This window comes from Balaenoptera ricei, chromosome 15 (assembly GCF_028023285.1).
Source record: "Balaenoptera ricei isolate mBalRic1 chromosome 15, mBalRic1.hap2, whole genome shotgun sequence".
NCBI classification, from domain to species: Eukaryota; Metazoa; Chordata; class Mammalia; order Artiodactyla; family Balaenopteridae; genus Balaenoptera; species Balaenoptera ricei.
The window spans coordinates 23,432,570-23,458,099 of NC_082653.1; the positions used below are offsets into that span (position 1 = coordinate 23,432,570).

A 25,530-nucleotide genomic window follows, 5' to 3' on the forward strand; every position below is an offset into this window, starting at 1 on the left:
ATTGTCATTTGGCTGATGAGGAAACACAGGCCGAGAAGGTTAAATTGTTTGCTCAAAGTTGCGCAGCTAATAAAGGTCAGGACTGAGACTCGAGTCAAGACTATCATCCCGGGTGCCAAGATGCATCCATCCATCAAACCAACACTTTTCAAGTACTTTAAAAAAGAGTTTTCTAATTCAGAGAAGACCTCTCCCCCAGAAGTAGTGAGTCTGACTATATTAAAAGTCAGAGGTGGTTCCTACTTGGCGATAACTAATGGGAAAGCAGGTGGGCAGAAAAGGCAAGGGAGAAACTTCTGTTTCTCCAGGACAACATAACAAGGTGACCTTTACAGAAGGATCCAAAAGAGAGAGAGAGGGTGTGTGGTGATGCGTGCGACAATGGCAGCAAAGAAAGGACTAAAAGAGGGGCGAGGAGGAGGGAATGAGACCTCAAAGGGAGCAGTGAGGTGGGCAGATGTGAAAGACTGCATGGGGTAGGCAGGACGTGGAGGCTGGGATGAGAGCTCCAAATGGCCAGGGAACGCGGGCAGGCAGGAGCCTGGGGGGCTGGCTGGGATGCCCCAGGAAAGATGAGGAGGAGTGAGATGGGGAATGGAGAAGATACGAGAAGCTAGGAAAGCAAACAAACAGCCAGAGGACTGTACATAACTGGAAGGGGGCTTGTCCATCTCTTCCTTTTGCAAATGAGGAAACTGAGACCCCAATGGCCACACAGCCAAGTCAGCAGGATGGCTGGGATTGGAGTCAGGTCCTGATTCCCAGCACAGAGCTCTTTGCATCAGTGGCTCCTACACCTGGCTGCACATGGACTTCCTAAGCACCAACGTATAAATAAAGATTCCCAGGTCCTGGCCCAGCACTTCCAAGTCAGACTTTATGGCAATAGTTTTCTAGTATCTGTGTTCCCCAGGTGATACTGCCAGCCCAGCACCAGCTTGGCAAGTGACCTACACTCTACCACTCTGAGATCTGGGGGACAAAAAGCAACAATAACTGGGCAACTGAGAGGACAGGAGTGACAATTTACTTGAAAGTCTGAGGAAGGCTGGGAGGCAGGCTCTGCCCGTGATCAATTTATACATCTTCTAGACCAGTGCTATCCAACAGAAATGAAGCCACAGACGGAATTTAAAATCTTTTAGATAATAGATTTTCTAGACAGTATTTTCTAAATTTTCTAGTATTTCTGGTTTTCTAAAATTTTCCAGCTATATAGAAAATTTTAATTTCTAAAAATTCAAATGTTTTAATTTACATGAAAAAGAGTAAAAAGAAACAGGTGAGATTAATTTTAATAATGTATTTTACTTAACCCAATATATCCAAACATTATCATTTAACATGTAATCAATATAAAAATTATTGAGCTATTTTATACTCCTTTTTCCATATGTAATCTTTAAAGTCTGGTACCTATTTTACCCTCAAGGTACATCTCATTTCAGATTAGCCAATTTCAAGTGCTCAACAGCCGTGTGCAGCTAGTGGCTCCTACACTGCACAGCACAGAAAATCATTTCCATCACTGCAGGAAGTTCAGTGCTTTTCCTTCTGACACGAAGGGGGTGGTAATCAAAGGATGAGAAAGAAACATTCTGTATCTTTCTAGAAAACACTGGGTTTCTTCATCAGGGAAGAGGACAAAAGGGAGACCTGCTGTTTGTGGGGGACTTTGAAATGCATTTATTTTTCATTGAGGTATACGGTGTGAAGTAAGTAAAGTATACAAATCTAAGTGTGGAGCTTGACCCATTTTCATATATATATACACCCATGCAACCACCCCAGTTCAAGACGCTGACATTTCCAGCACCCTAGAAGTTCCCTTTGTGGCTCTTCCCTGTCAATGTCACATCCCAGAAGGAACCGATATTCAGACTTTGATCATCGCTGATTAGTTTGGCCTGTTTTTGAACTTCCTATGAATGGACTCACATTGTATGTACTTTTTGTGTTTGACTTATTTCACTCAATTCAATGTCTGTGAGATTTTGTTATTATTGGTCTGACAAAATTCAGTTAATTTCTAGAGGGGCCAGAACCCTTCCCCCAGCTTCCCCCAATTTCAGCTGCTAAAAGACCTCTCTGCTCCAGCACCATCTCATTCCTCTTATTCACGAAGGCACTGATAGCCCAAAAGGAAAGAGTAAGGATTGGGGTCCCTAAGATTCTCGCCCCAGGTGGCCTGAGAAGGGTTTCCAGTCTAGCAAGACAGATGGGATCAAGGGCTCTGGCCATCATATTCCTCCTTGGCACCAACTATACTTCAATTAAAAAAATTAAAAAATAAAATAAAATTGGCACAACATTGTAAATCAACTATACCTCAATTAAAAAAAAAAAAAATTCCTCCCTGGCAACATCCAGTGACTGGTGATGGAGACAGAGAGTCAGGGACAGGAATGTGGCCCTGGGCCTGGCAGGACTTTTTCTGACTTCCAGCTTACAGGCAATGGCCAGTGAGGGTATGCTTGTCTCTGTCTGTCCCACCTCAGTACCCACTGTCAATCCTCTCTCCCCTGTTCTGACCACTTCTGGATTTACTTTTCTGGGTCTGGAGCCTGAAACCCCAAAGAAACCAAGGAACCAGACTTCCTTCCCCTCTGCACTCTGATTCGTCATATCTGAGGGAGCTACCTCTCCACTTGGAGCCCCAAACCAGGAAGGTTGGGGAGGTCAGAGCTGTGCTGGGGACCAAGCCTCTTGGTGGGTCCTCAAATGGAAATGCCCCTCAGAGGACCTCGTTCTCTCCTCCGTCTCCCGGCTGCTGAGCCCCATGAGCCTCACCTGCGGCTTCTTGTCCCTCTCCTCTGGGGATGGGTCTGTTTCTCTGTATACGACAGCTTTGGTTACCAGCATGTCAGGATGCTGCAGTTTGGCCTCCTTGATGGCCAAAGCCAGGGCCTGGAGGACAAGAACGGCAAAGTGAGGAGTCAGAGCATGTAGAATACGGGAGAGGCCATGGAGACCAACAAGCCCTTCCAGCGCACAGCTGAGGACCAGGAGTTAAGGGGAGAGGCCACAGCTCAGGTCTTCTGGCTCCTTCTGACTCCCATTCAGTGCCCCTCCCTTGAGGGCTTCTCCTCTGGACAGGGTCAGTAGGAAGTGGACATCCCTGCTCACAAATGCAGCCATCCATGGGTAAACCAGTACGGGAGGGCCTGGGGCCTGGGCAGTGCCACTGGGAGCCATGCTCCGCATCCCCATACCTGGTCTTGATCGACATCTTCATCCCCGGTGATGATGATCCGCTTCTCGATCCTCGTCTCAGAAAATCCTCCTTTCACAGTCTGCAGAGGGAGAGGGAGGTGAGGTCAGCCTTGGGTCCTGCTGGGGCAGCAGCCTCGACAGGGGACCGGTCCAAAGCATCCCTCAAGGGCAAGGCTGGAACCAGCAGTCGCCTTCTCTCCTAGCTCCCTCGGTTTTTTCCTTTTTCTGGTTTTGGGACTTCTGACTGCACATCTTTCCTGGCTGCCGCCACTCCCCCAACTACCAAGCTGCCCCCTCTACCTCTTCCACGCCCGGTTCAAATGCTGTCACCCTGACCCTGGTGAGCGATCCTTCCTCCTTCCTGCCTCGGTACTCCCTGAGCGGCAAGTTCATATCTCTCACAGTTCTGGGCCTCTCTGCCTTGTTCTGACGTTGTGTGTGTGACCTGGCCTTGCTCACTAGGCTGGGGCCCATGAGGGCAGGGGTTGTGCTTTGTTCATCTCTGGATCCCCTCCTCCCCCACTCCCCTGTCCAACCTGACCAGGGCAGGTGCTAAATGCGGATTTGTTGAATGAACACATGAATGAAATGTGAATGGTGACAAGGTTCTACTTTAAATGACTTCAAACAATACTAGAAAACTGCATTGATGATGCTTATACATATGCTTGAAACCGCCACTGTTTTCTGAAGGGATGGGGCTCGGGTGCAAGTTTAGAAGTAGAAGATGGGGCAGGATCTACTTGCTTGGCATATTAAAGGCGGGCAGGGACTAAGGGAAACCCCAGCTGGGGTCAGGAGTGGACAGAAAGAAGAGGGGGGGGGGCTCCCAGATGGCAGGGCTAGGAGGGACTTTGGGAAGAAGAGTTATCTGAGCTGTATGCAGTGGGGTGTGTGATGGAACACCTTCCCATAAAGCTTTCAGTGAAGTCATCATTGCTCACTGATGCTTTTGGTAGGAGTGGGTGCTTTCTGGGGACCGTGCTGCATGGGAGTGGGCAGGGCTGGGACAGTCTCTGCTCATCAAGGGCCAGCGCTGCCTACCAGACTCCTCCTTTGATGCTTGAGCAAAACCTCCAACCCATCCTGGCTCCCTGGCCTCCATCCCTGCCCTGGGCCCTGGCCACTCAGGCATGGACATGCTGGCCAGCCTGTCCTCAGCCCTCTGTCCTCATGGGCTAAGTCATGGCTGTCTCACCAGGAATGTCTCCCTTCTTTGGCCCTGCCTCTTCCTCCCCTCATCCTGCACCAGGCCCTCCATCCCTAGTCTCTCCATAACTCTCTCTCTTCTTTCTCCCATCTGCCTGCACATCCTGGTGGACCTAATCTCCTCTCCTTAAACCCCTTTTCACTGGGTCACTCCCCATCTTGAAAACCTTGATGGCTTTCCAATGGCTCTCAGACTCAGACCCTCTGTTGTCACATTTGTCCTGGAATTTGTCTTTTGTCTCTATTCTGCTTCCCCTACCTCCAGTCCAACCTAATTTCCCAGTTACGTCCCCTACGTGCTGCTTCTTCCTGACAGAGACCGCTTCTCCTGTTTCCCCATGTGCATTGCTTGCAGCCCCTCCAGCAGCCCTCAGCCCAGAGGCCAGTGTGAGGTTGATGCTCACTAACATTTGCTCAGTGAATGGATAAGCAAACACACGGTTTCTGTTCCCATCTTCCCTGTGGCTTAGAACGTCTGCATCCTCCCTCACGAGTCCGCCCTGGCTTCCCAAGACCCTATACAAACCCCATTTTTTCCAGAAGACCCTTCCTCATTCTTTGAGCCTTCCTTCAATTGCCCCCCTCTAAATCCCTCCAGCACTTAGGATCTATAAGGCGCAAACGCCACGGTTCACAATTTCTTCCAAGGAGATGGTCTCATCCCCCCAGCCTGGTTGTCAACACTGAAGGGCAGGTGGGCGCCTAGGACGACCCTTATCACAGAACAAAGCTCACAGCATTCCAGAAACTGGGAATGCCGCAGGTCTTCTCTGTCCACGTTACAAGGCAGAGCCATGGCAATGACCTTCCCGAGCCCCACAGCCAGGCTGGGGGCATATGACATCCTGCTGCTACTCACTTTGGTAACATGGGTGGTGGTGGAGGTGGAGAGGGTTTCCGCGGTGGCGCCGTAGGTGCTGGTGAGGACATCTTTCCCGATGATCTGCAGAATATAACCACCCCCCACCCGGGGCTCAGGTGAGGACACTGGACTCTGCAGGAGGAGGGCGGGGGTGGGGTAAACCAAGTGAGGAGTCGGGGTGGGAGGGGGGGGGTCCCAGGAAGGTGAAGTTTGGAAGCCAAGATGCTTTGAGCCACTGAGTCTAAGAACTCAGGAATACTGGAATCTTCAGAATGCTAGACCCATGAAATCCTCAAACCCTGGAATCTAAGATTCCTAGGACCTGAGATCCCTGAGGTCCAGAATCCTAACAAGACCCTAGAATTTAAGAATCCTGGCATCTTAGAAGAATGAACAGAGGGATCCAAGGTGGAAACAGAGCCCTCCCAATCCCCCACCCTGTCAGGGCTGGGAATGTGCTCTCTCTGGGACTAAATGATGAAAACAACAGATTTGGAGAACACAGGAGCTGCAAGAGACCTCACAGTGACACACTTGGGCGATTGAGGCAGCCACCAACAGAGCTGGGTCCAGAATCCAAGCTTCTGGACTCCCAGTCCATTGCTCCTCCTGGTCAGTAAGGAGAGCAGATGCAAAACAGCTGTCACATCACAGGCACCACCAATGGATGAGACTCTGGTGGGGACCAGGGAGCCCTGTGGGCATCTGAATGTGATGCCATTTCCTGGTGCTGCACTTAAAGGGGCAGCCTCCCACGCTCTACGTCGTACTTGCTGCAGGCCACCTGTGGACCCGCATCCACATTCTCTGCCTGGAGTCCCCTAGCCTGGGCTGGCCCTGCCCACTTACCGGAGAAAGAGAACGGATTTCCGTGGCCACCGTCTGTGGGCCTGGGATCATGGCAGCTGCCCCCTTCCCGGACTTGAGACTGTTCTCCTGGGGAAACAATAGTGCTCAGAGGGCCAGGTCTCAGGTGGGCGGGCCCTCAGGATGGCTGGAGCACGTGGCCATGCAGCTCTCATGGCCACAAGATTGAATAGTGACATCAGAAGCAGAGAGCTGAAGGCATCGTTCAGTCCAGTCTGCTCTTGTTCATCCCTCGCTCGCTCACACACATGCTTACACACTTACCCACTCATTTAACAAACATTTACTGAGTGCCTGGTGTTAGGGACACTGTGGTGAACAAGACGCGGTGTTGCCCCCTGGAAGCACTAACAAAGGAGTCGAGACATCCAGGTTCTGGTCCTGGCCCTGCCACGTTCCAGCCATGTGACCCGGACGGAGCCACTTCCGCTCTCTGGGCCTCATGGATTCACCTACATAAAGGGACCCCTGTAGTGTGTGCTCATCAGTGGTAACAAATGTCCCATCCTGGTAGGGGTGTTGATAACGGGTTGGTGGTGGGGGCTGTGTGTGTGTGCCGTGGCAGGGGGTCTACAGGAAATCTCTGTACCTTCCTCTCAATTTTGCTGCGAACTGAAAAACTGCTCTCAAAAAATAAAGTCTTAAGAAAGTTTTTAAAAAGGGGACCCCTGTCCCACTCTCACAGAGACATTATGAAGATAACAGAGGAGAAAGGGCTTTGCAAACGGAAATCTGTCAGGTAAATATAGGAATACAGGCTGGCTACTAAGAACATACTAACTACTGTTTTCTGAGTACTCGCTATGTGCTAGGTATTGTGTTAAGGATGCATGATCTCATTTAAGCCTCTGAACAACCATAGGAAACTGTTTTTATATTCTCGTTTTATAGTTGAGAAACTGGAAGGTCAGGGCATGTTAAGTGGCTTGTTCAAGCCCTCCTGAAAGTGAGTGATAGAGCCTGGATTTAGACCCAGGTTGGTCAGACTCCAAATTCAACGCACTCCTTCTGCCATGCCACTCTGCCCTTGGAACACTTGCCCTTGAGCCAGCTCTCCTGGTCCTACCTTGGAGTCTAACTGCTAGATACTCCTGGAATTGGTCCCAGACTTACTGGCCCACATCTGGAAGGGGCCCAGCTGCCGGCCTCTACCTCCTACTTCCTGCCCCATCTCAGGGCTCAGCCTTGTCTGTCCAGGGGCCCAGAAGCTGTGTCCATTCTGCAGCTCCCCAGTGGGCTGCAGGGTACTAGATCTGGACCTCTGCCTGCCAGGGGACGGGTGAGGACAGAAGCCCTCTATCTTCGCCCCACCTTTCCCCGAGGCCTGCCTCCAGCTGAGGCTGTCGGTGACCTGGTTACCTGGCATTCCATCCACAAGGCACTTACTTTCTCAGAGGCAGTCCCAGAATGTGGCCCAGCAGCAGGCCTTAAAAGGGCAGCCTTCTAGGCTCAATGCTTCCTTTCTCCCAGGGTAGGAAATAGCCACTAGCCCCTTTGAATCCTATTGTCCCTCCAGGCCCTTCTCCCCTCAAGCTTCTTCTTCTCCCATTGACCCCTCTTTCCCGGAAAAGCCTCACCTCCACGTTCACACTGATGGGGACACAGGTCATTCCAGAACAAGGTGCCAGCTGCTCCACCTGCCTCTCCGGTATCTTCAGCCAGTCCCCTCTCCCGCCTCTAGGAGGCGCAGCCCCTCTCCGTGGCTAAGGTGACACCCCTATCTCCGCCCCCGGCCCTTCCTCCGGCGGACTCCGGGCTCTCCTCCTCGCCGCCCCTCTCTGGGCCGCCTCAGCCACTCAAGGCTTCCACTGCCTCATCGAGGCCACTGTCTCCTCTCGCTTTATCTGTAGCTCAGATCTTTCTTGAACCCTAGACTTGAAAACCAATGTCTCCTAGACACTTTCCCCTGGAAACGTCCCCCAGGCGCCTCAGACTCATCAGACCCAGAATGGAATTCGCTGCCTCCCACCCCCGACACACACGTGCCGCTAAAAAGCACCCCACCCCGTGCTCCTTGTTCCTGTTAGCGCTTCTCAGACTTGAGGGGTGTCACCTGGAGGGCTTGTGAAAACAGAGACCCCCCCCCCCTAGGCCCCGCCCCGGAGCTTTTGAGTCAATAGGTCTGGGGCGGGGCCTGGGAACTTCCTCTCTAACAGGTTCCCAGGGCCGCGCTCGCTCGGAGACCAGCGGGGCTGGTGAGCGGCGTCGCGGCCCGTCTTTCCTCCTATCACCTGAACGTTCTACCAGTGACCCAATCCTGTACTTTCCTCCCTCCAGGCACCCTCAACCCTGACCTCCTGGTCAGCCTCCAACTCCTCGCACCCTGGCCCTGCCCCCGCCCCTAAACTAGTTCCCTGCCTGCTCTTCCCGTCTCTCCCAGTAGAATGTGGGCTCAGAGATGCTGTCTGTCTCCCGCGGAGCTGGATTCACAGCGCCTGGCACACTACTTCACACATCGTGGGTGTTCAATAAATATTTGCTGAAGGAAGGAAGGAGGGAGGGAAGGAGGGAGGAGGGGAAGGAAGGAAGGAGAATAAAAATGGGACCCACGCCCCCAAGGGAAGGAATTTTTTGCTCCAGGCATGTTCCACACGGGCTGCTAGAGTAATCTTTCTAAAACACAGAAACACATATCTGATGACATCATGCCCCTACTTAAAAAGTCGAAGTGATTCTCCATGGTCTCCAGGATGAAGTTGGAACTTCATACATGGCATTCGAGGCCCTTCAAGCCCTGGCCCAGCCTTCCTTTCCAGCCTCTTCTCCCCCTGCTCCCCCTCCACACGCTTGACATCTTGCCTCACTGACCACTTCCTTTCCCTAAATGCTATGCTCCTTCACATCCTTGCCTTTACATCTGCTGTTCCCACAGCCTAGGAGACCTCCTCCCGTGACTGCACCCTAATTTATCCTTCAAGAATAGCTCAGATGTCACCGCCTAGACAAAGCCTTCCCCAGCTCCTACAGTGTCACTCCACCCCCTATGCCCCCTAGGAAAGGCAGGAAAAAATAACGGCCACTCACATTTACAGATCACTTGTAATGTGCCAGGCACTCTTTGGAAGGCTTTGCATCGATGACCTTAGTTTAGCCTCACATCAACCCTTTGGGGGATATGCTATTATTTCCCCTCACTCCATTTTCCAGAAGTGGAAACTGAGGTCTGGAAAGGTTTGGGTAACTTGCCCTAGGTCATCCAGCCAGGAAGTGGGAGAGCTGGACCTTGTTCACCACTGTGTGCCCAGGACCTAAACACAAAGGCACAGCCCATTAGATGTGCCTGTGATTATTATTTCGATGAATGAGTTCTAACAGGCAGTATCTTTTCTTCAACTCCCCATACTGGGCAGAGTAGAGATTAAGAAATGTTTTTAGAACAAATGAATGGATGGATGGATGGATGAGTAAATGAATGATATGACTGCCTGCTCACCATGGTACGAATTTACATTTAGCCCGATAAGCATCCTGATGCCATGTGGTGAAGGGGTGAGGGGAGAGGAGGAACTGAGTGACCAGGGGAGAGTGTGCAAGCTGGTAACTGGTTTGGGCTTATTTCTCTTAATATCTTTGTTTACTCAAAACCTTCCTGCTGGGTAGTCTAAATTAATGTAATTTTCTTCCTATGTGCATATCAGGGGTTTGGCAAGAGAAAGCATTTGAAAACAACCTCCCACAGCTCAAGACAGGTCTGGTCCAGGCACTGATACCTGCTTGGCCCCAGCCCCAGCCCCAGCCCCACGCAGCCACTGTTCACAACGGTCAGGATGAGGGAGCAGAGTGGTTGAGGTGGACAGTGGGGCTTCCGGAATCAGAATGCCTGGGTTTGACCTGGCTCTACCACGTATTGGTTGTGTGACCTTGGGTAAGTCACTGTACCTCTCTGAACTTCATTTTCCTCATCTGTAAAGGGTGGGAAAAAAGAGCATCCACTTCACAGCTCTGGTTTTACCCCATGAGCGCACTGCATGGTATCATAACCTGTGGCTGAATGCTAGCTGTGCTGTGTCATCATTTGAAGAATCTGATGTTACTGAACTCTCTTAAGAGCCTGTGAACCAGGCAGAATGGGGAGTACTCCCATTTTACAGATGAGGACACCTAAAGACCTTCCTTCATGGGTCAGGCAGCAAATAGGTAGCAGAACCACAGGGTCCCTCAAGACACAGTCCCAAATCCTGAGCCATGGCTGCCAGGAGGATGGACCTCACTCAGGGAGGACTTTCAGGCACAATCCTCCTGTGTTGCCGACAGTCAGTTAATCAAATAGTACCATCCTCTCTTTATCCCTGCCGTAGCTGAGATGGTCCAGATGACTGAGACTCAGGGATGCCACCTCCTACATTATTCAATTTGCAAAACAGGTCTGACTGGATGTCCTGTGGCCAGTCAATAAAAGTTTGACTGTGTGTCAGACAATGAAAGTTTGACTGTGTGTGCCACACCTGATGCTGTGAGGGCGGATGAGGACTTCCTGCCATAGCTGGCGAGGTTAGCTTGTTATCTGGCTGTTTCAGGGGCAATGGAGCTGGTCAGAGAGGGAGGTCTCGGGTCCTACTTACCATGGTGGTTGATATGGTCTCCGTGGTGATGGAGGGAGTAGTTGTTATGAACTCCTTACCCCCTGGGGCAGTCCCGTCAACCTGCTGGCCAGAGGAGGAGTTATTAGAGAGGGAAGAGAGAGAGAGAGAGAGAGTACCAGATACGCCTGCAACATCTGCCACCTGGGCTCGTGGCATCCCCAGGTACCAAGTGACAGGCAGTGTGAGCAAACATGCACTTGGGGAGGGGGTACGTCCACACACAGACCAAACTACAAAGGGGCCTCACAGGTCCTCCAGCTCATTCCAATCATTTTATTTCACAAAGGGAAAATAATCCCAGATAATTTGATACATTCTATCCAAATTTCAATGCCTGTATTCTTTGACTGAGCGAGCCCATTGCTAGAGATTCACCCTTCAGGCATAAACTTTGAAAGTTTCGCCAGGAAGTCTGAACAAAAAAGTTCACTGCAGCATTCAACATTAACTGCAAAAGACAAAAACCATCACAGGTCCATTGATGGGTGATAAAGGCATGCTAAATCAGGATCCACTCCTAAGGGGGAACAAGGAGAGTGAGGTGGGGCCACATGTGCCAACATGGAGTGATCTCCAAGGTAAGTAATAAGAAAAAAAGGTAGGGACTTCCCTGGTGGCTCAGTGGTTAAGAATCCGCCTGCCAACGCAGGGTACACGGGTTCGATCCCTCGTCCAGGAAGATCCCACATGACGTGGAGCAGCTAAACCTGTGCACCACACCTACTGAGCCTGCGCTCTAGAGCCCTCGAGCCACAGCTACTGAGCCCACATGCCTCAACTACTGAAGTCCGTGCACATAGAGCTTGTGCTCCGCAATAAGAGAAGCCACCGCGATGAGAAGCCCACACACGACAACGAAGAGTAGCCCCCTCTCGCCGCAACTAGAGAAAGCCCGTGCGCAGCAACAAAGACCCAACGCAGCCAAAAATAAAATAAATAAATAAATTTATTTAAAAAAGAAAAAAGGTAAAGTGTAAAAGAGAATGATCTCTTTTGTGTAAAAAATTTAAATACCTAGAGATATAAGGACATATGTTGGTATGTGCATATATCTTTTTTCTAGGAGGACTCACAAGAAAAAAATTCATTTTGTTCTGTTTGAATTTCATAACTGTGAATATTTTGTTGTTATTTTGTTTTGATGTCAATAGGGGTTACTGAGCTGTAAAATTTGGGGCCATTTTTAGTTTTCTTTGTATTTCTCTGTATAAAAACAAAACCAACACACGTTACTAAAACAAAATAGAGCAGAGAGGGAGTAAGATGACCCGGGGTCACACAGCTTGTCAGAACTCAAGAGTCTTGACAGCTGCACTAGCAGCCTCATAAACCTCTATGCATGTTATAAAAGTGAGAGAAAAAATTCTGGAAATGACAGAGTTGCCCACATTTTGTAGATTTACATCTTTCCTTAGTTCTTAAGACAAAGACTGGTCTCCAGGGCAAAAAAGTCCCCAGCACTGCGGTTCCTCTGGCCAGAAAGAACCAAGAGGGCATCTATCAGACCCTTAGTCTCCATTTTCAAAGCTTAAAAGCCACAAAAGGAACTTAGGAAATGCACTGTAAGTAATGCACCTGTGTCTATTTACAACAGCTTCTCCAGGGGACTGAGTATGTTTCATCTTGCTAAGACAGACGACATTTTATCTTTTTTTTCAGTTTGTTCATTTTGTCAATCTGATGTGGAACCCCCATGCACACACAAAAAAATGACCCAATGTGAGCTGCTCTGACCCAAGCTGAATTGGGTTCTCGCTCCTCTTCCCCTGGGATATCTTAAGAAACCTCTCCACCTCCTTCAGGCGATCTGAAAGCCATGGTCTAATCCACTAACCGCTAGTCCTTATAACACTCCCAGGAGGATGAGGGAGACATGACCCTCCCCATTTTACAGATGGGAACACTGAGGCTTTAAGAGGTGTCGTCTGGCCAGGATAAGAACCCATCCCACCACCCACACCCGGAGCTCAGGGAGGACAATGAAGCTCAGAAGAGCATCAGGGTTAAAATGGTGGCTCTGGGGGAGCCAAGGCAGCAAGAGTTGGCCAAGGGGCTTGGCCATGATGGGGACCCCACCCTTAAATGCCCAGTACCTAGGCTCAGCGTGCACAGGAAGGCACAGGTTACCTGGGTGGTGTCCACAGTGGCAACTCTGGTCTGCAGTACAGCCTCCGGCTCGATCTTCTTCCTGATAGCCAGGCTGCTGACTGTCATGGTTTCCGTTTTCACGGGCTGTAGGCAGATGAGGGAAGAACACTCTGTATCTCAAGCCCCGGCACGACTCCTACTCACAGGCAACTGCAGCGTAGGGTCAGCAGGTTATCTCCCACCACTGCCGCTGACCAAGTCTCCAGAGGGGGTCGAAGGCCAGGGCCAAAGAGGCCTGGTGTGATGTCACAGACAAACAGCCCAAGAGGGGAGCCAGAACCACCAGCAGCACCCGGACAGCCTGCCCGTGACCCTGTCGCCATACCACCTCGTGGTGGCTGCATGCTGGGTTTCAGGCTACCATTAAGAGAACGTTCACCATTCAATTAACATGCTCTGTGCCGGGCCCCACACTCAGCATTTTCCTGATATACATAGTCCTGAATGACTTCAGTGGTTATGCCACCACCTCCCAGCTGCTTTCTCTGAACTGTTCTTTAGAGAAGGAGTCACACCTGGAGGCCCGGGCGGTGGGGCCAGGCAGGAGATGTAAACGAGTGAGGCCGGCTTGTTGAGGACCGGGGTGAACTGGAGAGCACATGGGGTCCACTCAGGTTTGGCCTGAGTGACCGGATCATCTGATTTTTTTTTTTTTAATGATACAAAAAAAAAATCCCTGGATTTTATATTCAATGTCCTGATTTTTAAATCAAAGTCAAAGAAAACACATCTGCCAGCTAGATTTGGCCCAGGGCCACCAGTTTCCAACCCCTCCTCTAGAAGTCTTATGTTAAATGATTAGTTTCTTCTGAGTCCTCCATCGAACCTAGTTCATGGCTATACACACAGCAGGTGCTAACATATGTGAGCTGAATGAATGAATGAAAGTTAGCTTGTTGGGAGGGTGGTTAAGAGGGGATTCTTCTAGATGGTTGTAACTCAGAGATCTAGGCATTCATTCAGTTAATCATTATTAGTGCCTGGAATGTGCAAGCTTAGTGGAGCTGCCACCTGGTAGGAAAGCAGACCTGTCAGCCAGTAACCTGACTACTTGTGATACCACTGGAAGCAGAAGCATTGCAGAGCGAGGGGGCCGAGCAGGGAGCAACACTTCTGCCCAGGGTTGTCAGGAAAGCGTTTGCTAGGTAAGTGCTATCTGAACTTGGCCCTGGAACGTGACAAGTTTGCAAGGCAGAGAAAGGGAGGAGACACCTTCTCCAGAGGGTACAGCATGGAGTGAAAGCCCAGAGTAGATGAGCTCCTGTTTCAGTGCCTGGAATGTGGGAGGTAGCTGGGGCTGGAAGACGTGGGAGAGCAAAGGAATAATGTGAACAAAGATCCTCTGAAAGAAGGACAGGGAGCAGAGACGCCCAGACGCAGTCTACCCCTGTGTCCCCCAGGTGATGACGTTTCCTCTTCTCTAGGAGTTTCCACCGCTACCCCAAGACCCCAGGCCCTGCGGAGAGGAGCCAGGGCCGGGATCAGAAAACACCATGTGGCTTTCAGAGCAGGCGGCAGGCGCCCCCATGAGTCCACAAGCACACGGTCTCTGCAGGTGCCATGCAACACAGACAGGGGGAGGAGGAGTCGAGTAGGACCAGACTGCCTGTCATCACTTGACCTCAGGCAAGAGATGGGATCACAGGGTTAAAGCGCCCGGGAGTGCACGTTAGGGGTAAACCGAGCTGCCGAACATGCGAGCACAGAACCATGCTGTTCTGCGGAGGGGCAGTCATGCAACACGGAACAGAGCTTCAGGCTGGCGGCTCAGTCTTCTCACACATGGCCCAGGGCCCTCTGAACATGCAGTGCCCAGTGGGCCCGGGTCCCGATGATGCTCCACTGTACCTCGAACTGGGGCATATCCGGGGTGGAGCAGGCCCCTCGGTCCGGGCTGTCCTCGATGCCCCCAGACTTGTCATCCTGGCTCGGGCCCCGTTTGCTGAGATCCCGGGAGAACACCAGGCCCTCGGTTTCTGAGTCACTTTTGTCTCGGTCAAGCTCAGGCAGGCTGCGGGAGAAGTCTTCGAAGGCGCTGCCGTGGTAGTCGCCGATGACTGTGAAGTCGACCTCGGCCTCCAGGCTGGACGTGGAGCTGACCGTGATGCTGGAGCACTTACGCTCAATGGCCAGGTGGTTGTCCTTCAGGAACACCGCGTCCCTCTCCTGGTCCTGGTCCTCGTCTCCCGTGTCACTCTCTGGGGCCCTGGGCCGTGGCGGTTTGACTTTCTCCTCGGAGCCCTCCCTCAGCCCTGCTCTCTATGGCCAGGTAAAATCAAAGGAATGGGGGTGTGGGATGGGGGGAGAGAGAGAGAAAGAGAGAAATCAAGATGGTGAATGACAGAAGAAATCTCGGGGCCATTCGATGCCCCAAATGGAAGTGCAGGTCAGGAAAAGAAAAACACCCCCGGAAAGGTTCTTTGACACCATAATAAGCTTTAAAAAAAGAAAAAGAACACTTCTCAAGAGTGAGGACACTCCTTTCCGAGGGTCTCCGGCTGACGGCAGAAGCAAGTACAAAGCACACATCCTGCCAGTTGGCTCTGGACAGGAGGCCCCATCCAAGGTTTGGATCTGGGAGCTTATCAGAAGCGGCACTGCGCACAAGGCAGGGATGGGAGCCCGGACCCCAGGCCCATCCGTGCAGGCGGACATCAAGGAGGCAAAAACCAAGGAGGGAGACCCAGGGATTCAGGACCACCCAGGACAGGGAGGCAGAGAGGCTGGAGCCAAGAGCTTTGAGGAACAAAGAGGAAGCCAACACGGTTTGTCAATTCCACTGAGTCTCTGTGGGAGGGGTCAGCATCGTCTAGGGGGAGGAGCAACACGGGGTAATTCCTGGGAGCTGGGTGCTACATCACTTCAACCCTGAGCTCCGTTGAGTGGAGGTTCTGGTCCCATCAGTGTAATTGACAACAGCAGGCCAAGGAAGTGCTGGAGGGGGACCAGCAACTCTTGTCCGACATACATACCTCTCAACTGGCCTGTCAGGGATTAAACACCACACACATTTTTGGCTGTTTTACGACATTCTTTTTGAAGACCAATCTAACCCCCACCAAATATTTTTAAAGTACTTGGCTTCAGGTTCTAGAGACTCGGTACACGTAGAGATTCACTTGCTAGACAAGCCTCCATTTAGCCAGTTTCTGGAAGGTTGAGAGGTGTGAGGACACATTCCAGACAAGCCAGAGTTGAGCTGCCACAAGAGGCGCTGCCAGAGCAGGTGGGGAATCTAAGGCAGCGATGCATCCTGGCCAGGCGAAGATGACCAGGTCATCAGGGCACCGAGGGGCTGCAGAGACCTGAGGGCCTGAGGGGCTGGTGAATCTCAGGTGCCCCCCCTTTCCTGGGGGATTCGCTGCTAAGCTGGTAACGTGCTTCTCTTGCCTGACCGCGTCTCCGGGTTTGTTCTGGATTAGAGAAGACAGTTAGTCTTAAGGAGGCAGAAAGGAACTTGGCACTAGGACCGAGAGGGAGCCAGAAGTGAAGGATGGAAACCTCTGGACTGTCAGCTTCCCCAAGGCAGGAGCACCAGGGAAGGGAAAGGATGAAGGAAGATCGTTGGACAAGCCAAGCAAAACGGTAGGAACCCAGCAGGTGCGGGCAGCAAGGCAAAGCAAATGTGTAGTTTGCTGGAGGGGGTGCCACTTTCTCCACCGGCGCTGTGTGACCCTCCGGGCACCAGGTCACACCAAAAGCCGAGGGTCTGTGTGGCTAAGCTAACATGGGCCAAGCAGATGAAACCGTCATTCCGCCTGGGCTACGCTCAGGCCCGTTTAGGGAAAAGAACTCATAGGGATGGACAAGCAGCCTCTGGTGGCAGTAATGACGAGGGGCCACAGAAACATGCTTTTAAAGAGCTACGCGGCATGCGGTCAGCTCCCGGGCTGGGGGCAGCATGGGGGCGGGGGCTCACGTGGCCAGTTCCCCCAGTAGCTCCCTCCAGTGTAGTTTCACAGCCTGGACTGGGGGACACGAGCTCGACGTCCATGCATCCTTCCCGGGGGGATGGGGTAGAAATGCCCTCCCGGAAGTGTCTGGTAGCTGGCGGCATCATGGAGGAATGTGTGGCTTTGGGGGCAGCAAAGTCCCCTGGGGGCTGGAACTGAGCAAATCCCAGGTCTAAACGCCTACTCCGCTGTTGCTCGACCTGCCCCACGGAGGCCTCCGAAGACAACTCGTTTGCAAAGGCCCTGGTTTCACCCTGACTCGCCCAGCGAGTTTCAGCTCCGTGGGTCTCAAAGATACGAATCTTGTTGGCCACAGAGGTCTTGCTAATATCTTCCAGGGAGCCCTCTTGACCCCCAGCCTGGAAAGAGGTCATCTCCTTTTGCTTCCCTGAAGGGAACAGCAACCCCAGGGCTTCTTCAGGGACAACTCTGGGCTTCCTGCTGGCGATGGGAGGGGCCCTGCGCTCACCTCCGTCTGGGGTCACAGCCAGCCCTACTCGGTCCTTGGGCTCCGGGCTCTCTTTAGGAGGATGGGCATGTTTGAGAAATACAGGGGACTGTTCTCCAAAGCGGCCCCTGAGCTGCACAGGCTCCCCCGACCCATAAGGGGCTGGGCTTGAAGAAGCTTCCTCTGGAGATGTCTGAGCCGCAAAGGGACGGGGCGAGGTTGGGAGGGGGGTGATCGCCTCCATCTGAAGAAACACTGGGGCCTTGCTGTCCTCTGTCACAGGTTCTCCTGTTTGGGTGTGAACTGGTCCCCTCTCTCTGGTCAGGAAGTTGCCTCTGTCCGGCTTGGCTGGCTTCCTGACATCACTAGGAGGGATGGCCCACGGAAGGGCACAGGCCTGGCGGTCTGGACGCACGCCCCCTCCTCTGTGAGGTGAGTGGTTCCATTCTCCTGGGGGACTTTTCTCAGCCTTTCCCATCAAATCTCCACTCTGGGGGGTCTCTTCCTCTGCAGCTACTGAGGATGCTGGGTGGGTAGACTCTCCTTCCATCTCCCACCGGGCTTCGTCCCAGTCCTCAGCAAACATCAGCCCTGGAGAAGGTCCCTTTCCGAGCTGCTTGACAAAGACCTCCAGGTCATCTGGTCCTTGATTCCTGGGGGGCCCCGACCCTCCCTCTGAGGAAGCTGAGTGGGCTTCACCCTCATGGTGCTTGTTTCTGCCGACAGGGGCAGCAGAGCCCCATGGGCCGGAGGAGTCCAGCTCTGAGCTCTCCGTGAGCTCCTCCGAGAACTTCCGCCCGGTCTCGCAGCCAGGTGGGGCATCTAAGTGCTCTTCTCTCTCCTCCAGGGCCGGAGGGAGGACTTGGTCTTCAGACTCTTTCTCTCCATAGTTTAAATAGAAGCTTCTCTCTGCAAAGGAAGTGTCGGTTTCATCGCTCGAGTCGGCTCTGGCTTCTGTGTAGGCTGGGTCCAGCAGAAACGACCGGAGTCCTCCCGCGTCGGAGGCTGGAGAGGGGACGTCCACCTCTGCGGGGCCGGTGGCCGGGGCGGCGGGTCTTCCGTGAGCCTGGAACTCCTCCCGCTCCTGCCTCAGCTCCGCCGGGCCCTCCAGCTGACCCCCGGAGGCCCGCTGCTTCCTGGTGGTTGCCTCCCCAGGGTCCACCCTGAACCAGGAGCCCTCTGGGAGCGTTCCTGCCAGCGTGCAGCCTGCAGCCAGAGAAGCCCCTCCTGGGCCTTCCCTGACCCAGGGGCATTCCCCCCACACTGACTCGAAGTCTTCAGGGCTCGTGATCATTCTTCCTTGTCGCTGGATGTTTGCTCCTCTGGCTCCCACCTTTTCTTCTGTGGCCATTTCAAAGGTGAACTTGTCCACCAGGACGTCTACCTTGGAGAGTCTGCCGTCAGCAAGCATGTCTGCGAGGCCTGCCTCCCTTTCTTCCTGTTGTGTGGTGGTCACTTTTAGGAGACTGAGTTCTTCTGGCCTAAGGTACTCTCTTTCTATAAATACCCAATGCTCTGAACCCTGCGTTTTAATTGGAGCAAGAAGAGTTAACATGAAATATCAGGCACCTGAAGAATGGGTTCACTTTTTCCCTCTGCAAGAAGGGACCAAGGTCAACCTGCCCCCTCGGTCAAGGTCAACTGGCTGGGGAGAGGAAGGCATGACAATGCTGGTCAGCCTCATCAAGGCTACTCTTCCCATCAAGGCACCCAACAAATTATCTACTGATGCCCTCAACCACCACCCTAACTGGGTAAAATGGGATGCGGTCTCATACCCTCCCCGTGTTAACCGTCAGGGAATGGAAATCCACAGATGGTCCAGGACTCTTCCTCTTTTAATAATAAAGCTGCCAGTGTCAGAGGGGAAAGTAGCTTACATCACATGGAATCTTTGAAGGCTAGAGCCAAAAGAACTCCTAAGACTTCCTGCAGTCCAATCTCCTAATTGTGCAAATAGGTAAACTGAGGCCAAGAGAAGGTCAGTGACTTTTTCAAGGTCACAGTTAGTCAAGTCAGGAAAAGAATGCCTGATTTTTGATGCCTGAGAGGCTTGCTGACTTACAACCAATGGAATATGGGTCCCAACTGCGATCTAATGTCAAGTTGTCGGGGAGGCACTGAGTTAAGTTTCACAGGCCACAGCCTGGAATTGGACCTTTCTGCAAGAGCTAATTGGAAGGAAAGAGATTAGACCAAAATATACCAAACGGCCAGCTCTAGAGGTTAGTGCCAGTCACTACAATGGCTGAAACAGCTTGAACTTTGTGGAGTTCATTCCCAAAGAAACAAATACCAAGGCCTATTCTTGGAGAATTCTAACAAAATCCACAGAAAGAGTGGAAGAGGACTGACCAGAACATATCATAGAAGGAAAAGATCTAAAGATCCAAGCATCATCATTGGTCAAAAGCACTGAGAGTACAGCACTGTCAACCATCAACAAAACAGCCCTCTACCTCCCCTAGAGTTTTTCAAGCAACACTTAGGAGGGAAGGATGGACTTCTAGAATTGTTAAAAAAGAAAGAAGGCCAGGAATTCCCTGGTGGTCCAGTGGTTAGGACCTGGTGCTTTCACTGCCAGGGGCCCGAGTTTGATCCCTGGTTGGGGAACTAAGATCCTGCAATCCGCGAGGTGCGAACAACACCACCACCAAAAAAGCAAGAAGACCAATGGGATTTAAATCTTCTTGCAACCACAGAATACTTTCTTCACACAAAATCTTGATGGCAATCCAATATGTAACACAGATACAGGGTTCCCCTGTGGAAGTTGGAGGCCTGGGCTGCCCTAGTGCCCCGAAGTGCCTCCCTCCTTTGAAACCACTGCTCTGACCCAAGCCCCTCATGGCACAGACGTGGAAACTGAGGGCTGGCAAAAGTAAGCACCGTGCCCAAGGTCAGAGAGTGAGCCAGTGGCAAAGGCAGGCAGGCCTAGAACCCGTTCTCTGATTCTGTGTCCTGTGAAAAGCTCCACAGTAAGATGTGCCAAAAACTGCTCCTGACAACAGCAGGGGGCAGGTTCCCATGTGCTTGGGCTCCAATTCAGGTTATGACTTGGTGAGAAGTCTGTCAGATCCCAGAAGATCTGAAGGATTCTGAAGGATCAAGGGAGCATTATAAACCCTCTGACCTCCCCCACCCCTCCCCCTGCTCCATTTTAGCAAAATCTCCGTGCTTGTCAGGGAATCAAACCTCATTAAGAGAATCTTGACAACAGGAAAGAGAGAGAAAAGGAAGGGGGGCGGGCCAGACAAAATCTGCGTGGGTTTCTGAGATTCTACTTCAGGTTGTTAAGCTTTCAGGACAACAACACTTGAACCATCCCAGAGGGAAGAGCTTTGAGAGCCTACAAAGCCTCCTTTCTCTTCTACTTGGGAAGCAGGCGCCTTTAGCTGCTCCCATTTCAGCTGGTACTGACATCATCAGCCCGGCAATGATGGCCAAAGACGGTCCATGAGACCCTTTGTGGAACACTCCTGCCCCACGTCTAACTAGAAACTAGTTTCTAGCAACCAGAAGCTTAGAAACTAGGTTGAGTGGGGTGGGAGCTGGCACAGAACAGAAAGTTTCTGCAGTAAGAAAAAGGGAAACATGTACTTATATTTAGTTACTATGTGCCAGGCAGTGTCAGCCCTTTGGAGAGGTTATTAAATTTAATCCAAATGGCGACCTGTGAAGCAGGTCCTGTTACCCTCATTTCAGAAGGGGAAACTGAGGCTCCCAGAGGGAAGAAGAGGCTCTGCATCTAACAAGTAAAAATCCTGAAGAGAGAAAAAGTCTGAACGAAAAGAGGAAAGCTTTGGCTCTCTGACCCAATTCACAGGATAAATGATGTCAGGGAAGCCGCCGGGCCATTCTTTCCACTGAGCCAGGGGACCTTTAGTGCCTGCTCAGAGCACCCCCTGCTGTCAGCTGGAGCCACTGCAGCAAGACTGGCCACGAAACGGGAGCTGGGAGCTGGGAGCAGGAGTGGGGCCAGTTCTGTTCCCACACAAGCTGACAGGAAGAAAATCTCCAGCCAGGATTCTTCTGACCCCGGGCTGTTCAGGGTCCACCTGGAGCTCTGGGTCACATTTTGGGCCCTGCTATTTACAGGAGACCCCCAGAGGAAGGGGTCCAGGACAAGGAGCCCTCTAGAAACCATGGGAGAAGCTGCGGAAGAAAGTGGGAGCTGGGGGGCAGAGGGGACGCTGAACTCTGACGGGCCTTCCTGGAGGAGGATGCAGGGTGGAACTACAGGCGCCAGGGGGCAGAGCGAGGCCCACAGGCAGGTGACTCAGAAGGGCAGGTTATAATTCAATACGGAAACTTCCCAACAGATGACTGAAGACAAAATGGACTGCTGTTAAGAACAGGGAGAGCCCCCTTGTGGAAGAGGCTGGACGGACAATTTTCAGGGATGCTGGTGAAGGGCGCACGTTGCCCTCCCAACCCCGCAACCCCCCAAGTAAGGGCACCTGTGCTTGGCTCTACGTGAACCTCTGTGCTCCAAGACATCACTGCTTCCCTAACCTTGGGATGCTGTGGACTCCTGTCCAACTTCTCTCAAGAGTGCTCCTAGTTTTGTTTTTATTTTTACCTTTAGGAAAAATTCAGAGTAGAACTGTGATTTATGTTGTACCACTTATGTAGCTGACTCACGGCTCTCTTACAGTTCCAGGACATTTCTAGCAGCTACAAAATTTTTCTCCAGGAATAGAGAACGGTATATGCCCTCATACACACTATGCCAACAGAGGAGGGTTGGTTATCAGGGAGAAGGAATTTTCACCCAGATGATCAATCGGTCCCTTCCAATCCCGACGGTCTATGAAGTCCCAGCAAAGAGGGAGGATGCAACCCCCTGCTCCTGGGCCTGGATTCCACCCGGCATCCACACAGGGGCACAGGAAGTTCCGAGGACCCTCGGCCTACTGCCATCCTGGGCAGAGAAGCAATGCTCGCCTCATTTAGAATGCTTGCCTGACCGACATCTGTACAACCCCAAGGATGCTCCCTGGTGAAAGACGCCCACCTTTGCCTGCCTGGGGACCCTGACAGACCCAAACTCCAAGGGGAGCTTAGAGAATGGAAGCAGGGGATGGAGGGGCTAATTAGTCACTGCTAGACCTTACTCAGGCTTCTAAACAGAGGCAAGACCTCAGAGCAGAGGTATTTAGGTGCCATGATCCCTGATCCCAAGTTTAGCAGTCAGAACCTGCCTCCAGGTCACCTGCCTCAGCGGGACCTGAGAGGTCATGCCTACCTGCTCTTTTTAAGCCAAAGGCGACTCAGACCATTCTGTCTTCCTTGAATGGTTTCAGTCCTATCCTTCCTGAGAAACCATGGATGAGGGACGGGCTGGCCCATTGTGGACCCCTGGGACGGGGGACGCTCACTTGTCACAGCACAGGGCCAACATGAGATACCCACTGCTCCCACCTGCAGGGCAGCATCTGGCCCACCCCCTCAGCCCAGAGAAAGGGTTTTCTTAAGATTATTAGGGTGGTTCTGGGTGGGTGGGGAGGTGACGACAGTAACCTCAGGAGACGCTGCGAGGCTTTTCTGAGTGAACACTTCCAAGCCTGTGGCCGTCCCAGGCTCAGGTGCCAAGTCCTGCTGAGAGGTGTCCTGGGTCCTCTGGGACTGCAGGGGAGGCCCAGGGCCGGAGGAGAGGGGAAGAGGGAGGAAGGGAAGGAGAGACAGAGAGGGGGAGAGAGAAAGCAAGAGAGAGACACACACACAGAGTCCGTGAATAGCCCAGCTTTTCCTTAGTTTCCCGCATCCTTAGTTCAGGAAGGAGCCACGCCATGAGAGCCCATATTTGGATCAGGGATTCCAGTTACCATCAGCAGTGGCCCCAGGACTGTCCAGCACTTTCCAGTTTATAAAGTGCTTTTATATCCATTATCTCACTCGACCTTCCCAACAACACTGTGGAGTGGCAATTCTGGTCCCCTTTTAGATGGACTGACAAGGCAGTGAGGCTTCCGAGGGGTGATGTCACTCACCCAAGGACCCAGTCCAGTCCTTGGCTGCAGCTCCTCTCATCTCCCAAATCTTCAAGAGCCTCTAAATGCCACTGGGACCTGTAAGCCAGTTAAAAGGTCCATCGCTCCAAGGTGAGCTCCTGGACCAGACTTCTCTCCAGCAATGGACTACACTTCTTGCGGGGAGGCAGTAGGGGGATGGGAGGTGGAAGAGACGCCACCTTTTAATAAGATGCATCTTCTGGCAGTTCCAGCTATCACCAGCAGGTGGGGCACCCCCATGCCAGGCTCCTCAGAGGCACCTCAACTCCCCAGAGTCCAGCTCTCCAGTGCCCAGCCTTCCTTTCTCTGCTGGAGTCTGACCCTTTTGGAAGCCTCTGCACCCACCTTATCCACTTCAGGACTGACTAGAGGCCACTCTGGTCAAGTTTCTCTCAGGGCAGGAGGAGGGGGGTGTGTAACTGGATCACTAGACCAGCCTCATGGGCCCCATCCAGGGTCTTCAGTGTCTTGATTGTGCCAGCGGTGACCACAGAAGCCCTCAGTGGGTGAAGAGATTTGCCCTCCTTCCATGGCACCAGCCATAGAGGCCCCCATAGCATCCCTGACGTTGTGAATCACCAGCCAGGGACCTACCACAGCAGCCTCGCTAGACAAGGCCCTCTGTTACCCGGCATGTCGAGGCCACGGGAGTGCTGATTCAATCAAAGGCTCACTTATTAGATCACAGCTGCATCACCAATTTTCAAAGCTCTAAAGGGCAGCACAGGCACAATTGACTCTCTCCTGGTCTTCATATGATTTGGTCTTGCTCCCAGGCAGCTGTGATTTAATAGCAAATACAGTGGCCTGGGACATAAGAAAATCAGATTCTGGCCCCTCTTCTATCAGCTATGACACTGATCAAGTCCTTCCCCTTCCTGAGCTTCTGTGCCCATGTGTAAAATGATTACCTTGAACCAACTGGGTTCCGAGGGTCCTTCTGAACTTTAAAAAGGATTCTGATTTGAAATTAACCTTCTGTGTGAGAGTCCCAAGGCTCTCCAAATGAAACAATAAGTAACGCACATTGAGCATCTAGGTCCTCTGCTGGCCCCTCCATGCTTTATCTCATTGGATGCTCACAACAGTCCTGGGAACTAGGTACTTTTATTATCTCTACCTAACGGAGGCTCAGAGGGGTTAAGTAACAAGCCCAGAGTCATCCAGCTAGCAGGCAGCAGGGCCAGAATTCAAACCCAGGCACTGTGAGTCTAGACCTCAGAAGGGTTTAAGACCAATAAGCAGTAGCACTGGAGAGAAAACACCTAATATAAACGGGGGTAAAGAGTGCCAAGATTTAGCAGTGCTAAAAATACCAGCTTGGGATTATAAATACAGGAATTCTCAAGATCCTACCTTTCTCTTTTTCAGTGAGAAAACACCCCATGCTTTCCACTCTGAAAGACAGGTCATGTGGGATCTTTTTCTGGAGCACCGGCAACAGCTCTAACTTTCCTAGAGGATATGTTCCCTTCTGGTGGGCTCTGAGGATCTTCCTAGGAAGGAACACTCCCCCCATCTGTGTTTTCACAATAGTCACAAAGGGGTCCGGTTACTGGACAGAACTATCAGGATTCTTAAAATTTAGTGTGTGTAAGAATCACCTGGGGCACTTGTTTAAAATACTGATTCCAGGGCTCTACCTCGAAATACTCTGATTCAGTAGGTCCGAGTTGGGGCCCCAGAACCTGCATTTCTAACCAGCACCCCTTCCCCATTACACTCTGGCTGAGGGAAGGGAAATACACCACGCTACAGTGAGTCTTTTGAGTTTTTCAAGGTGGTCTCTGGGGCCCAGGATTCCAAGAGTGAGTGAATGTGTCCTCCTCAGCTTAACCTGCTGCCCTATCTCCATCACCACCTTACGCAGCAACGGGGCGTGGAGGGGGAGGGTAAGCAGTACATAGCAACCTTCCCCAACGTCTTTACCCAAGGCCCCAGTTGAGGGGTTCGGGTGAGACCTACCTCGTTGACCTTCTCAGGGGTGCCCTTGGGGGAGGGGGAGGCGGGAGAGGAGGGCAGCCTGCGTTCCCGCTCCCAGTCTCGATCCCGGTGGATCAGTTTGCTGTTGGGTTCCTTCAAGGTCCTCTTGAGCTCGTTGATGCTGGCCTGGTGCTTCAGCAAGACATCCTCTGGCTTGTCTAAGAACTAGGGTGCACAGAGAGGACAGTCAGGTATCAGAGGAACAGCTCCAAGAAGGGGATGCAAGGCGTGGTGAAAATGGTAACGGTCC

The 25,530-nt window shown here is 52.1% G+C and overlaps 1 protein-coding gene across 27 annotated transcripts in view; it reads right to left on the reverse strand.

Moving 5' to 3' along the window:
* Positions 1–25,530, reverse strand: part of EPB41L1 (erythrocyte membrane protein band 4.1 like 1) — a 137,949-nt gene that overhangs the window by 6,066 nt on the left and 106,353 nt on the right. For 10 of the 27 annotated variants that reach the window (XM_059896673.1, XM_059896681.1, XM_059896670.1 and 7 more), the window contains 11 exons: positions 25,263–25,445; positions 22,807–22,911; positions 16,802–18,805; positions 16,188–16,295; positions 14,731–15,141; positions 12,862–12,966; positions 10,714–10,797; positions 6,134–6,220; positions 5,282–5,365; positions 3,213–3,293; positions 2,791–2,907 (listed from right to left, as the gene is read on the reverse strand). In XM_059896673.1, the coding sequence (XP_059752656.1) occupies positions 2,791–2,907; positions 3,213–3,293; positions 5,282–5,365; positions 6,134–6,220; positions 10,714–10,797; positions 12,862–12,966; positions 14,731–15,141; positions 16,188–16,295; positions 16,802–18,805; positions 22,807–22,911; positions 25,263–25,445 (3,369 nt within the window). The remainder of the gene's footprint in view (positions 1–2,790; positions 2,908–3,212; positions 3,294–5,281; positions 5,366–6,133; positions 6,221–10,713; positions 10,798–12,861; positions 12,967–14,730; positions 15,142–16,187; positions 16,296–16,801; positions 18,806–22,806; positions 22,912–25,262; positions 25,446–25,530) is intronic. The other 17 variants (XM_059896689.1, XM_059896686.1, XM_059896687.1 and 14 more) reach the window with 9 other exon arrangements.